At 38.3% G+C, this 13,281-nt stretch overlaps 1 protein-coding gene across 4 annotated transcripts in view; it reads right to left on the bottom strand.

Moving 5' to 3' along the window:
- Window positions 1-13,281, bottom strand: part of ESR1 (estrogen receptor 1) — a 272,512-nt gene that overhangs the window by 142,345 nt on the left and 116,886 nt on the right. For all 4 annotated transcript variants that reach the window (XM_043888321.1, XM_043888323.1, XM_043888322.1 and 1 more), the window contains one exon: window positions 3,833-4,168. In XM_043888321.1, coding sequence (XP_043744256.1) covers window positions 3,833-4,168 — 336 coding nt within the window. The remainder of the gene's footprint in view (window positions 1-3,832; window positions 4,169-13,281) is intronic.

The following is a 13,281-nucleotide window of genomic DNA, read 5'->3' as shown; positions in this document are numbered from 1 at the left end:
TTCCATAGTGGCTGTACTAGTTTGCATTCCCACCAACAGTGTAAGAGGGTTCCCTTTTCTCCACACCTTCTCCAGCATTTATTGCTTGTAGACTTTTGGATAGCAGCCATCCTGACTGGCATGTAATGGTACCTCATTGTGGTTTTGATTTGCATTTCTCTAATAATGAGTGATGTTGAGCATCTTTTCATGTGTTCGTTAGCCATCTGTATGTCTTCTTTGGAGAAATGTCTGTTTAGTTCTTTGGCCCATTTTTTGATTGGGTCATTTATTTTTCTGGAGTTGAGCTGCAGGAGTTGCTTGTATATTTTTGAGATTAATCCTTTGTCTGTTGCTTCATTTGCTATTATTTTCTCCCAATCTGAGGGCTGTCTTTTCACCTTACTTATAGTTTCCTTTGTTGTGCAAAAGCTTTTAAGTTTTATTAGGTCCCATTTGTTTAGTTTTGCTTTTGTTTCTAATATTCTGGGATGTGGGTCATAGAGGATCTTGCTGTGATTTATGTCGGAGAGTGTTTTGCCTATGTTCTCCTCTAGGAGTTTTATAGTTTCTGGTCTTACATTTAGATCTTTAATCCATTTTGAGTTTATTTTTGTGTATGGTGTTAGAAAGTGTTCTAGTTTCATTCTTTTACAAGTGGTTGACCAGTTTTCCCAGCACCACTTGTTAAAGAGGTTGTCTTTTTTCCATTGTATATCCTTGCCTCCTTTGTCGAAGATAAGGTGTCCATAGGTTCGTGGATTTATCTCTGGGCTTTCTATTCTGTTCCATTGATCTATATTTCTGTCTTTGTGCCAGTACCATACTGTCTTGATGACTGTGGCTTTGTAGTAGAGTCTGAAGTCAGGCAGGTTGATTCCTCCAGTTCCATTCTTCTTTCTCAAGATTACTTTGGCTATTCGAGGTTTTTTCTATTTCCATACAAATTGTGAAATTATTTGTTCTAGTTCTGTGAAAAATACCGTTGGTAGCTTGATAGGGATTGCATTGAATCTATAGATTGCTTTGGGTAGTATAGCCATTTTGACAATATTGATTCTTCCAATACATGAACACGATATATTTCTCCATCTGTTTGTGCCCTCTTTGATTTCTTTCATCAGTGTTTTATAGTTTTCTATGTATAGGCCTTTTGTTTCTTTAGGAGGATATACTCCTAAGTATTTTATTCTTTTTGTTGCAATGGTGAATGGTACTGTTTCCTTAATTTCTCTTTCTGTTTTCTCATTGTTCCACTCCAGTATTCTTGTCTGGAGAATTCCATGGACAGAGGAGCATGGTGGGTTACAGACCATGGGGTCCCAAAGAGTCGGACAGGATTGAGTGACTAACACTTTCACTTTCACAGATGATTATTGCCATGAATTCTTCATTCATTAGTAATGTGCACGAGTGCTGTTGCTTCGTCATGTCTGACTCTTTGCAACCCTATGGATGGTATCCTGCCAGGCTCCTCTGTCCATGGGATTCTCCAGGCAAGAATACTGGAGTAAGTTACCATGCCCTTCTCCCACTGGTTTTGTATTTGAACTTAATTCCCATTGTTTCAAGTGTCCTTCAAATTTTTAAATTTATAAAAATGTCAAGATGGAAATCTACTGCTAAGTATGAAAGATATATATTTGACTTCAGCAGTGTTCTGGAACTAATATTACCAAAACTCATTAGGGAAAATACATGCTTATACAACAATAAAACTTAAGGGCAACTAAGAGTTGGTTCTCAGGGATATGACCATTAGTTGTTTATTTGTTTGTGTTTTCTTCCTGAAGTACCTTTCTAAAAAATGAAAGCAATAATGAATATAATGAGAAAACCTATAACCACATTACATTTAAACTCCAATATTTACTTATCATGGATTTGCCTCACATAGGAATATTAAGGTAGAGAAGTGCTCATTAAAACTCTTAATTCCATGGGGAACACATGTAAATCCATGGCTGATTCATGTCAATGTATGGCAAAAACCACTACAATATTGTAAAGTAATTAGCCTCCAACTAATAAAAATAAATGAAAAAAAAAAAAAACCTCTTAATTCCAAACATGGCTGGGAGTCTATTTGCCAGTTGGACTGACTCAAAATCTAAATATGCCTGTGAATCCCCGTGTTTCCATGTAATCCAACCTCTGCCACCTAAATAGATGCCCTCTATCCAGTTTGGATCACAACATTGCTGGCTCCTTATTCAAAGGACGACATGCTTACATGTTAATAAATGCAAATCTAAGGCCAGATGTATATTCACTTGGCCTATAATCTCTGAAATGTAAGTACAAAACTCCTTTTTTATTTAGTTTAATTAAAAAAAAACCCATGCTTCATAGATAATAAGTTCATCTACTAAAAGAAAACTCACAAGATAGTCACTATCTAAATTCACTACTTGTTTGGTCTATAAGCCCAGAAAAGAAGATTTAACTTCCTCTTGCCTTGATTCATCTATGTTAGCTTCTGAATGGATATGATGGGGTAAGGAGGAGGTCATTTTCTAGTCTTGTCTCCATAATAACTAGAGGTCTTCTCCCTGAACAATGAGAGCAACAGTCATGTTTTATAAGAACACCAGTTCTGAGAGTATCAGCTGAAGGATCAAGTATAACTTCAGTCACTGTTATCTTTCCACAAGCTCCTCTCAGGGATGAGAACCTAATTGATTTTTCTATTGCATTGCCTTGTTCCTAAAATGTTAATAGACAGTTAAATGAATATTTGGCATTCAGTAAAAACAAAACAAAAAAAACATTATTTCTTTAGTTCATAAATACCTTAAAATAAAATCTTGTAAGGTAAAATTGATGATTCACAATTTAGGTGTTTTGAACAAAAGTCTTCAACATTAAAAATTTATAGGACATAGATCATTTAGCGCTAAAAATTTCTGCCACAGTGAACATATAATATTAAATGCATTTATTATCTAGTGTTCACCCCAGATTTTGGGGGTGAATATTGATGGGTTAAAAAAACAATGTCAGATTAAAAACTTTAAACATCTAGATTTTTATTTCAAAACACCATTTCCTGACTTCCAGGAGAATTAAGAGTGTATAGATACTGAAAATTAATCAATTCTGATATAACCCTGAAACCAACTAGATAACAAGCTATCGTGTCCCACTATCTCTTCCCTGGTGGCTCAGAGGTTAAAGCGTCTGCCTGCAATGTGGGAGACCTGGGTTCGATCTCTGGGTCAGGAAGATCCCTTGGAGAAGGAAATGGCAACCTACTCCAGTATTCTTGCATGGAGAATCCCATGGACGGAGGAGCCTGGTGGGCTACAGCCCTCCGGGTCGCAAAGAGGTGGAAACGACTGAGCAACTTCACTTTCACTTTTCATCTCTCCCATGGTACATACAGCAACCTGTTCATGAATAGTTAATGGCAACCAATCTATATGCAATTGAACATACAGTGTTGGTTGACTGTTTACAGACGACTCACTACCAAGATAAACACTGCCGTATGTTATAGTAAAGCTGTCTCGAGAGGACACAAAAATGATTTTGGCTTACCATTAGAGAAACCATTTGTAAAACTCAAATGACCACATAAAGCTTATCAAGGAGTCTAGATTGGTTTTTGTTTTATACCTTATGGATGAAGAAGATAGAAATGTCAACAGAGCTCATTAAGGGTGCTCTTGCCAGCTGCTGAAAAATAGAAGCTGGCTACTCTTGGAATTTGGTTCAAAGCTGGACAGATTTGCTTTGTTAAAGCATTGTCTAAAGTTCTCGTTTTCTTTTAAAATTGAATAAAATCTCTGTATACAGGGGAAAAAAATAGTTAATGGCTCTTCAAAATAAAAGTCAAGCTTAGTGTTCTTACCTGGCACCCTCTTTGCCCAATTGATCATGTGTACCAGCTCCCTGTCTGCAAGGCTGGTCAGCAAGCCCATCATTGAAGCCTCACTGAAAGGTCTGTTAGGATCATACTCAGAATAGATTATGGGGGGCTCAGCCTCCAGCAAGGCACTGATCATCTGGTCAGCCGTCAGGGACAACACCGGGCTGTTCTTCTTAGTGTGTTTAATCATGATCGGGCTTGGCCAAAAGTTGGCAGCTCTCATGTCTCCGGAGGGCACCGCTTCGTTCCTGCCCTCCCCATCATCTCTCTGGCGCTTGTGCTTCAACATTCTCCCTCCTCTTCGGTCTTTCCGTATCCCTGAGAACACACACAAACAACAGCTTATTCTTTTGCTCAAATAAACTTTCACATGAAAACCATTTTCAACACGAACAGCCTTTATTTTATTTAAGGAAATAGTTTGGGACACAGTTGTGCGGTTAAGTGTTTAACAACCAGCTGTCCACAAGAGGGGGGAAAAAAAGGCTTTGATTTGTAGCATTCACCAATTTCCATGGTGTAACTACTCCCACCATGGCAAATTTCAAGCTTCTTGTCTAAGATCAAGCAGTGTACAAAACTCCTACAAATTTAACAATAGGCTTTTATGAGCCAGTACAAGCTGCTCTTTCAAACCATTGCAGGATGTGTGTGTGTGTGTGTAACAGATGCTATAAAAAAGACAACATAATAATTAGCTACTCTTGAAATATGACATATCAAAGATCGCTCCTGCTATGAATATTCTTTCAATAGCAAATTTAAAAAGCATCTTTATAAAGTGCTTAATAAATGTCCTTATCACCCAAGTAGACCTCTTAACGGAAGACACTAAAGAGGAATGATTTATCCAAAATGTATCTGACAGTCTCTAGCCTCCACAGATGTCTAGTCAGTCTTTTATTGCTACTAAGCTGTACCTCATCACCTGAGTAATCGACCCAAGACCCTCAACTTGTTGACTAGGTTCTAAGTTGTCACAAGTGTCTTTCTATTTTCCTAATATTAAAGTTTTAAAATAGTTGTAAATAGTCTTCCCCCAAAGATTTACCAGCTGTAGTTCCCTCTAACTAATTAAAGGAGGAGAGAGACTCCGATTTTTTTCACAGAGATGCTTTGAGGCTTGGTTCAGCATCTTAACCTAGAAAACGCCAGGCTGTAGTACTAAAATGTATCAGCAGAAACAAATATTTTAAAAGACAAAAATGAACACAAGGGTTCATATTTTCAAAAACTCGAATCTCTCCAAAACAGACCAGAAAGCCACATTTCTTAGATTTGTATAAAAGAAATAATAATTTTGGTAAAAATCTAATATAATTAATTTTAATATTAAAGACATGAGAAGTAAAATTCTTTGTAACAGATCACCTGTCCTCTGATTCCAAAACAGATGAATAACTAATGTTAGAACTTTGCTCTATTTTGTTCTGTCAAGGAGTTTGGACAAATGTTCACTGGTGAGTTTTTATGCATAGCTTTTATTCTTATAGATCTAGATTAGATATGTTACATGATATTAAAAATATAATGGTGCCACAGACCCTTCCTTATTTGTTCAGTATCAAAGTAAGCATTTCTCAGAACTCTTGGAATAAGTAACAGTCATAAAGATTTTTATCACTAACATACACTGAGCACTTCCCATGTGCTTAAGCACTTTAAATACACTTTACATGTACGCATTTTACAACTAATGTAGTCCTCACAATAACCTTGTAAGGTAAATGCCAGAAAACTGCTCCTTTAGAAAGATTCATGAACTGGTCCAAGGCCATTCTCTATTAAGTATGACCCAAGATCCAAGCTTCTAAATGAAGCTTGTGTTTTTTTCCCCAGTTACCAGAGTTTCAAAATTGTATCCCACATAGTTGACAAATTTAAGGACATCTACAAGTAAAATGGGCTTCCTTGGTGGCTCAGCGGTAAAGAATCCCCCTGCCAATTTCAATCTCTGGATCAGGAAGATCTCCTGGTGAAGGAAATGGCAACCCACTCTAGTATTCTCGCTTGGGAAATCCCATGGACAGAGGAGCCTGGTGGGCTACAGTCCATGGGGTCGCAAAAGAGTCAGACATGACTTAGTGATTAAACAAAACAAAAAAGAAATAAAATAGGTCAAATGAGAGTAATCTTTGGCCAGTTGCTGTCCTAAGGCAATTCTTTTCATCACTAGATGTGCTAATGTGAGTATAATATCTGAATTAAGGAAGCGAAACTCACACCCTACTCTCAGCTCATCAGAGCACACCCGGACTATCACACACAGTGCTGGATGGGGCAGAGACCAGCAAAGCAAAGCTTTTCAGAGTAACGAGGATGGTGAGGAGAGGTGAAACCAGGTCACACAGAGAACCACTGAGGCACTAACAGGGGTTAGCCAGAGAGAAAAAAAGACTTAGAGGAAACATGAGTGTCACCTTCACATGGGCTCTACCTGATAAAATGGCATTGTGGTCTGAATGTCTGTGTCTCCCCCAAATCCATATGTTGACATCTAATCCCCAGTGTGATGGTATTCACACTTTGAATACCATCCCAAAGATATGAGCCTTTGGGAGGTCATTAGGTCACAAGGGTAGAACTTTTACAAATGGGATTAGTGCCCTTATATATAGAGGCCAGGGTGCCAACTTGCTCTCTCCACTCTGTAAGGTTGTGAGAAGACAGCTGTCTACAAGCAGGAAGCAGGAACTCATCAGACACCAAATCTGCGGGCAAACTTGGAGCTCCCGAGATCCAGAAGTGTGAGAAATGTTTGCTGTTTAAGCCATGAAGCCTGTGGTATTTCTATTCCAGCACCTTAAACTGACTAAGAGAGATGGGCTCAACCTGCTCCTTACGAGTCCAAATGGTAAAACAGAAGAAATATGTGGAAATCATGAGAAGCCAGAGCTCGCTACAAAGACTCGGTCTATAGTCCAAGCTGACAACAAAGATAGACTCTGCTGCCACAGGAAAGGACGTGCTGGGTCACTGGAGGTTTCCAAGAATAGGCTAGATGAAGACTTTACAGGGGTGTTACCAAAGGCATTCAGTTTCCCAGTATTTGTACTACGTGACTTTCAATGTACTTTCTCTCCTGAGAGTGTAGGACTCCACGATCTCCCTTTTAGAATGTAAGACCAGTGGCCATGGATGAAAAACAGGAAAGGAAGATCAGAAGCAAAGAATTCCTAGAGATTCATATCTCTTAGAAACTTTGAGGTCAGACTCTTGACAGGATGATGCTGATTATTATTTACCTACTTTGGGTGGCAACTAGGGTGAAAAAATGCATTGTTCTTCAATATTAGGCAGTGTATGTGTATAACTCAAATACTCTTTGACTCCCTCTCTATAACTTTAGAAAGAGAGAGAGAATGTAAACAGAGAATGTAAGCAGATGTAAACAATACAATCTTTTAATATCAGATCTACATGGAAAGATAAAGGCAGGTGATCTGAACAAAGAAGAAATAATTAAAGGTGATTTTGTTCACCCTAAGACAAAACAAAGTTACCTAAGTAATCAAGTTATGACTATACACACGCATTTTACTTTTTAAAAATGAAGCGGATGCTTTCTGTTATCATCGCAATTTATCTTCATTTTAAAATATTTCCAAGATAAAGACAAATAGACATGAGGTAAATTAAGCAAAACAAAACACAGTATTGCCCCCACTTTAAAAGGTCCCAGCAGTCACACTATAGACAAATAGACAAATCTATTTTCTAGAATAATTTTAAACTTCAGGTTCTAAAAGTGACAGTTATTAAAAATTGCTTATCAAAGTATTCATTTTGTGAACATTTGCTCAATACTAACAATGTATATTCACAGATGATGCGATGCTAAACAAAGACAGATTATGGTACCCTCCACGAAGTCTTTAGCTTGAAGGGAGAAAGACATGAATCAAAAGTTGTCCTGTTATTTGTGGAATGAATGAATGAACTGCCCAAAACACAATGGAAGAGAGGAAGTAAAGCTAAGAAGAGGAGACAAAGAAGGTATCTCTAGGAGACAATGTTATGTTTGAGCCAATACATGAGATTTCCTTTCTTGGAGAAATTTAGAAGTAGACTCTTCAGATGGTTTAGGTATAGCACTATTACAGCAGTGAGCTGAACCACCACACCTCTTTGAGTCTCAAATATTTGATTCACATTGTTGAACACAAGTCAAAAATGACCACAGACTTGGAATGCAGAACAATTAAACACAACTGGAGAGGTGGAGATGAGAATATTTATAAAACTATCAAAGAGTCAAATGTGGTAAGGTAGATTCAATGCAAAGAAATAGAGGAAAACAGCAGAATGGGAAAGACTAGAGATTTCTTCAAGAAAATTAGAGATACCAAGGGAACATTTCATGCAAAGATGGGTTCAATAAAGGACAGAAATGGTATGGACCTAACAGAAGCAGAAGATATTAAGAAGAGGCAGCAAGAATACACAAGAAGAACTATACAAAAAAGATCTTCACGACCCAGATAATCACAATGGTGTGATCACTCACCTAAAGTCAGGCATCCTGGAATGTGAAGTCAGGTGGGCCTTAGAAAGCATCACTATGAACAAAGCTAGTAGAGGTGATTGAATTCCAGTTGAGCTATTTCAAATCCTGAAAGATGATGCTGTGAAAGAGCTGCACTCAATATGCCAGAAAATTTGGAAAACTCAGCATTGGCCACAGGACTGGAGAAGGTCAGTTTTCATTCCAATCCCAAAGAAAGACAATGCCAAAGAATGCTCAAACTACCGCACAATTGCACTCATCTCACACGCTAGTAAAGTAATGCTCAAATTCTCCAAGCCAGGCTTCAGCAATACGTGAACTGTGAGCTTCCAGATGTTCAAGCTGGTTTTAGAAAAGGCAGAGGAACCAGAGATCAAATTGCCTACAACCGCTGGATCATCGAAAAAGCAAGAGAGTTCCAGAAAAACATCTATTTCTGGATTATTGACTATGCCAAAGACTTTGACTGTGTGGATCACAGCAAACTGTGGAAAATCCTGAAAGAGATGGGAATACCAGACCACCTGACCCACCTCTTGAGAAATCTATATGCAGGTCAGGAAGCAATAGTTAGAACTGGACATGGGCCAACAGACTGGTTCCAAATAGGAAAAGGAGTGCGTCAAGGCTGTATATTGTCACCCTGCTTATTTAACTTCTATGCAGAGTACATCATGAGAAACGCTGGGCTGGAAGAAGTACAAGCTGGAATTAAGATTTCCAGGAGAAACATCAATAACCTCAGATATGCAGATGACACCACACTTATGGCAGAAAGTGAAGAGGAACTAAAAAGCCTCTTGATGAAAGTGAAAGAGGAGAGTGAAAAAGTTGGCTTAAAGCTCAACATTCAGAAAACTAAGATCATGCATCTGGTCCCATCACTGCATGGGAAATAGATGGGGAAACAGTGGAAGCAGTGTCAGACTTTATTTTTTGGGCTCCAAAATCACTGCAGATGGTGATTGCAGCTATGAAATTAAAAGACACTTACTCCTTGGAAGGAAAGTTATGGCCAACCTAGACAGCATATTAAAAAACAGAGACATTACTTTGCCAACAAAGGTCCGTCTAGTCAAGGCTATGGTTTTTCCAGTGGTCATCTATGGATGTGAGAGTTGGACTGTAAAGAAAGCTGAGCGCCCAAAAATTGATGCTTTTGAACTGTGGTGTTGGAGAAGACTCTTGAGAGTCCTTTGGACTGCAAGGAAATCCGAATAGTCCATCCTAAAGGAGATCAGCCCTGGGTGTTCATTGGAAGGACTGATGCTGAAGCTGAAACTCCAATACTTTGTCCACCTCATGCGAAGAGTTGACTCATTGGAAAAGACCCTGATGCTGGGAGGGTTTGGGGGCAGGAGGAGAAGGGGATGACAGAGGATGAGATAGATGGCTGGATGGCATCACCGACTCGATGGACATGAGTTTGGGTAAACTCCAGGAGTTGGTGATGGACAGGGAGGCCTGGCGTGCTGCGCTTCATGGAGTCGCAAAGAGTCAGACACGACTGAGCGACTGAACTGAACTGAACTGAGATTTAGCTGGCATTTACAAATATTTTCTTAAATTGACCCCAAATGCTCCATATTTTTCAAATGCCAAAGGCTCAGGAAGATGCACAAATGGAGCAAAATTAGGAAGCTGTACATATCGTATGCCTGACTACAAAGATAGGATCCCAGGGCACAACTCCAAGAGGAAAGCAACCGTGTCTACTTGGAAGTAGTAATGGTCATATTAGCTGTGACATGCCAGTGATAATAATGCATATTTACAGTAGTTCAAAAAATTTCAAACTGGAATTGAGTGCAATAGGTGAAAAATGGACAAATTTCCAATTCTATTTTAACCTAGGTTAAATGAGAATTGCAGATCACAGCCAATAATTATAACCTGTGTCACTATGGAATATACAGCCAGTTCCTAATTATATATAGTGACAGAGTATAGGAGTGGCATGCGTAACTGAAATCCAAATTAAGTTAAAAAACTCGTTCTATGTTCCCTACCAAGGATTTTTCCAGACAACATAGATTAATAACTATTTTACTTAAGCTCATTTTTCTTTGTCTAAATTATTTCAACCATTTTGGTATTTTAACAAATGTTCACAAAGCAGAGAGGAAAAAAACCAACTAGCTTAGATCATGCAAATATTAAACAAACTCCTTGACAGTTGAGATGTTTATTTGTAACAGATAGCACTTTGGCTTGTAGCACCATATAAGCAGATGTATTCAGCACCCCAAAATGTCAATTCCCAGAATGACTGAGCAAATATTTAGCAACGCAATACAGACGCCATGTAACAGATTTGCTAGTGGACAAACATTATTAGATCTCAAGTTGTGTCACTGACTAGACAAGAGTTATATCACAGCAAATTTCTTTACATTCCTTTAAAAAAATTTTTAACTTGCAAAATTTAAGGATTACCCTCAGGCTTGAGATACAAACTCTCTCATCCAGCAAGCCCACCATACATGTGAAATGCCACCACTTTGAATTACATGCCCTTGTTTTAAGCCTTTAATATCTTTGTTGCACTGTTCTTAAGGATTTAGAAGCCAAGTATAGAACTTCCACTTAGTAGTACTCAATGTGAATTTGAGAGATTCTAATCCACAAGGAAGTATTAATTGAAGAGAATTTATTAAACTAATAAGCACAGATCACTGGAATGAAAATGAAAGGGAGAGAGATGATGCCCAGGGCACTCTCTAAGATCCCTAAGGAATTTAAGACTGCCTAGACTTGGGGAAGTCCATGGTAAGGCAGTGTAGGGGTGAAGTCCTGGAAGGGAGAAAGGGTCTGAAGACATATTCACCGCTTACACCCTGGCCCTAAAATAAAAATATCTGTCCTAATGCGTCCAACTAGGAGTTTCGAAAGACTTACTTCTAATACTTTAGAGTTTACTCAATCATCCTTTTTTTTTTCATTCTTTAAACTCTTTGGCTTGGCCATTATATCTCAGGAAAAATGAATGCCATATGAATATTCATTACTTAATTGAATTTATTGGGTCATTTGCTTCTAATGCATTCTGCTTTTTAAATTTTCTTTTCCTAAAATGATCTTTTTTCTTCTTAATACCCGTTGCCTCTACAAAAAGCTACTATAACTTCAGTAAAGCTATTTCTCCAATTTCCCAAGACTACTTTAATGTATTATTAAATATTTCAAACACTTGCATAATCACCTTTCTTTTGTTTCTCAAGAATTCCACATTATTCATGAGGTATTACAAAGCCAGACAGAGAAACACGCTAAAAGCTTTCTAATTCAACATGTTGAAGAAAACAGAAGTGGTGATTAGTTAAGAATTAAATAATGATAATAACTAATGAAACTTCAGCCAGAGAAACTCCCCTGCATCAATTTGAATGCTTTCCTTTCAAATACTAGAAATGAAGCCTGTAAAGTAGGCACTGTTAGAGTCCTCACTTAATAGAAGAAAGACTTATACAGTAACTATCATTCCCCAAAGTCATACCAAGGGCATCACAGAGATTTCAACCCTAGTGCAATTACAGATTATTATTATCATAGCCTCTAAGTGTATCATTACAATGATACATTTCAGTTCAGTTCAGTCACTTAGTTGTGTCCGACTCTTTGTGACCCCGTGGACTGCAACAGACCAGGCTTCCCTGTCCATCATCAACTCCCATGAACAGTATGAAAAGGCAAAAAGATGATACGCATAGAGGCTATGAATTACCTAGTTCATTTAAAGTTACTTAATGCTCTTTCTCTTCCTCTTTTAGCATCTAGCATATCACCCCTACCTGTATTTCCCCACATATCTAACAATGGGGAGAGATAGAAAAGACCAATGCCCAGGCACTCCCTTGGTTCCCACTGTTCAACTGTGGGACTTAAAAAGATGCATGCCAACAATGGAAGCAGCCCATTTTGCCTACACTGACTATCTGAGCTGGACGGTGACTTCTGTTACTCCCCTTCTCTCTGTCTTCACTGCCACCACCCTAGTTCACACCTTTCTCCCTTTCTGCCTAGATTGATGCAGCAGCTTCTAAATTGTCTCCTTGCCTACCTTCAATCTCCCTTCCAATCAAATCAACTGTCAGCTGATTAATCCCCCTTACACACACACTGTATCCTCTTATTGTCCATTGAAAGCTCTCAAAACCTCAAGGGTGGTTTAACTGTTCTCTGAAAACTCTTGGCAATTCTAAGCAGGTATCAGAGGCAGTGTGGTTGGGCTTCTGGTTGTCCCATTCCCCCCATTTGTCTAAATCAGTTGCTTGTGTGTATATATATATATATATATATATATATATATACACACACACACATTAGAGAAATAACTTACTTTTAAAAGAGTTTACAGGTTATACTTTAAATTTAAAAAACCACTAACCTACAGAATAAAACCAAACATGACACTGACTCACGTATTTCTGCAAATGATCCTAAAGTGCTTTTCCAAGCTCTCTTTACAAATCCCCTCCACGAATTTTTTTTTTTTTTAATGAAATAGGGTTGGGCCGTGCCACTTTTATAATACTTTCTAATATCACCACCATGAGCAATTTCTACTCCTCTGACATAGGCCACCAAATCCCAAGTAAAAACTCATTTCCTCCATAGTCAATCTTGGACACCACCCCAGCCTACCGGCTCTAGCTCCTTCCTTCTTATAGCTTTTCTTTCCTTTGTCATTCATTGGATAACCGCCATGTTTTAATTTCTGTGTTTGATTACACCCGAGTTCCCCCTCCCTGACTATGGCTTTGAATTTCTCTTCAGATAGGAAGCTGGAGCAGCAGCAGGACTCATCTCATTTATTTCCCTTTCTCATGAAACACTGCCCCACACTGCCTGATATCTAAGGTTTAAAACATATATGATATGTTTCATATATCATATCCATTTTTTAAGATACTTCTTTAGGGAG

This window comes from Cervus elaphus, chromosome 26, assembly GCF_910594005.1.
Source record: "Cervus elaphus chromosome 26, mCerEla1.1, whole genome shotgun sequence".
NCBI classification, from domain to species: Eukaryota; Metazoa; Chordata; class Mammalia; order Artiodactyla; family Cervidae; genus Cervus; species Cervus elaphus.
The sequence above is the reverse complement of the archived record's forward strand: the minus strand, read 5'-3'. Positions and strand labels throughout refer to the sequence as shown.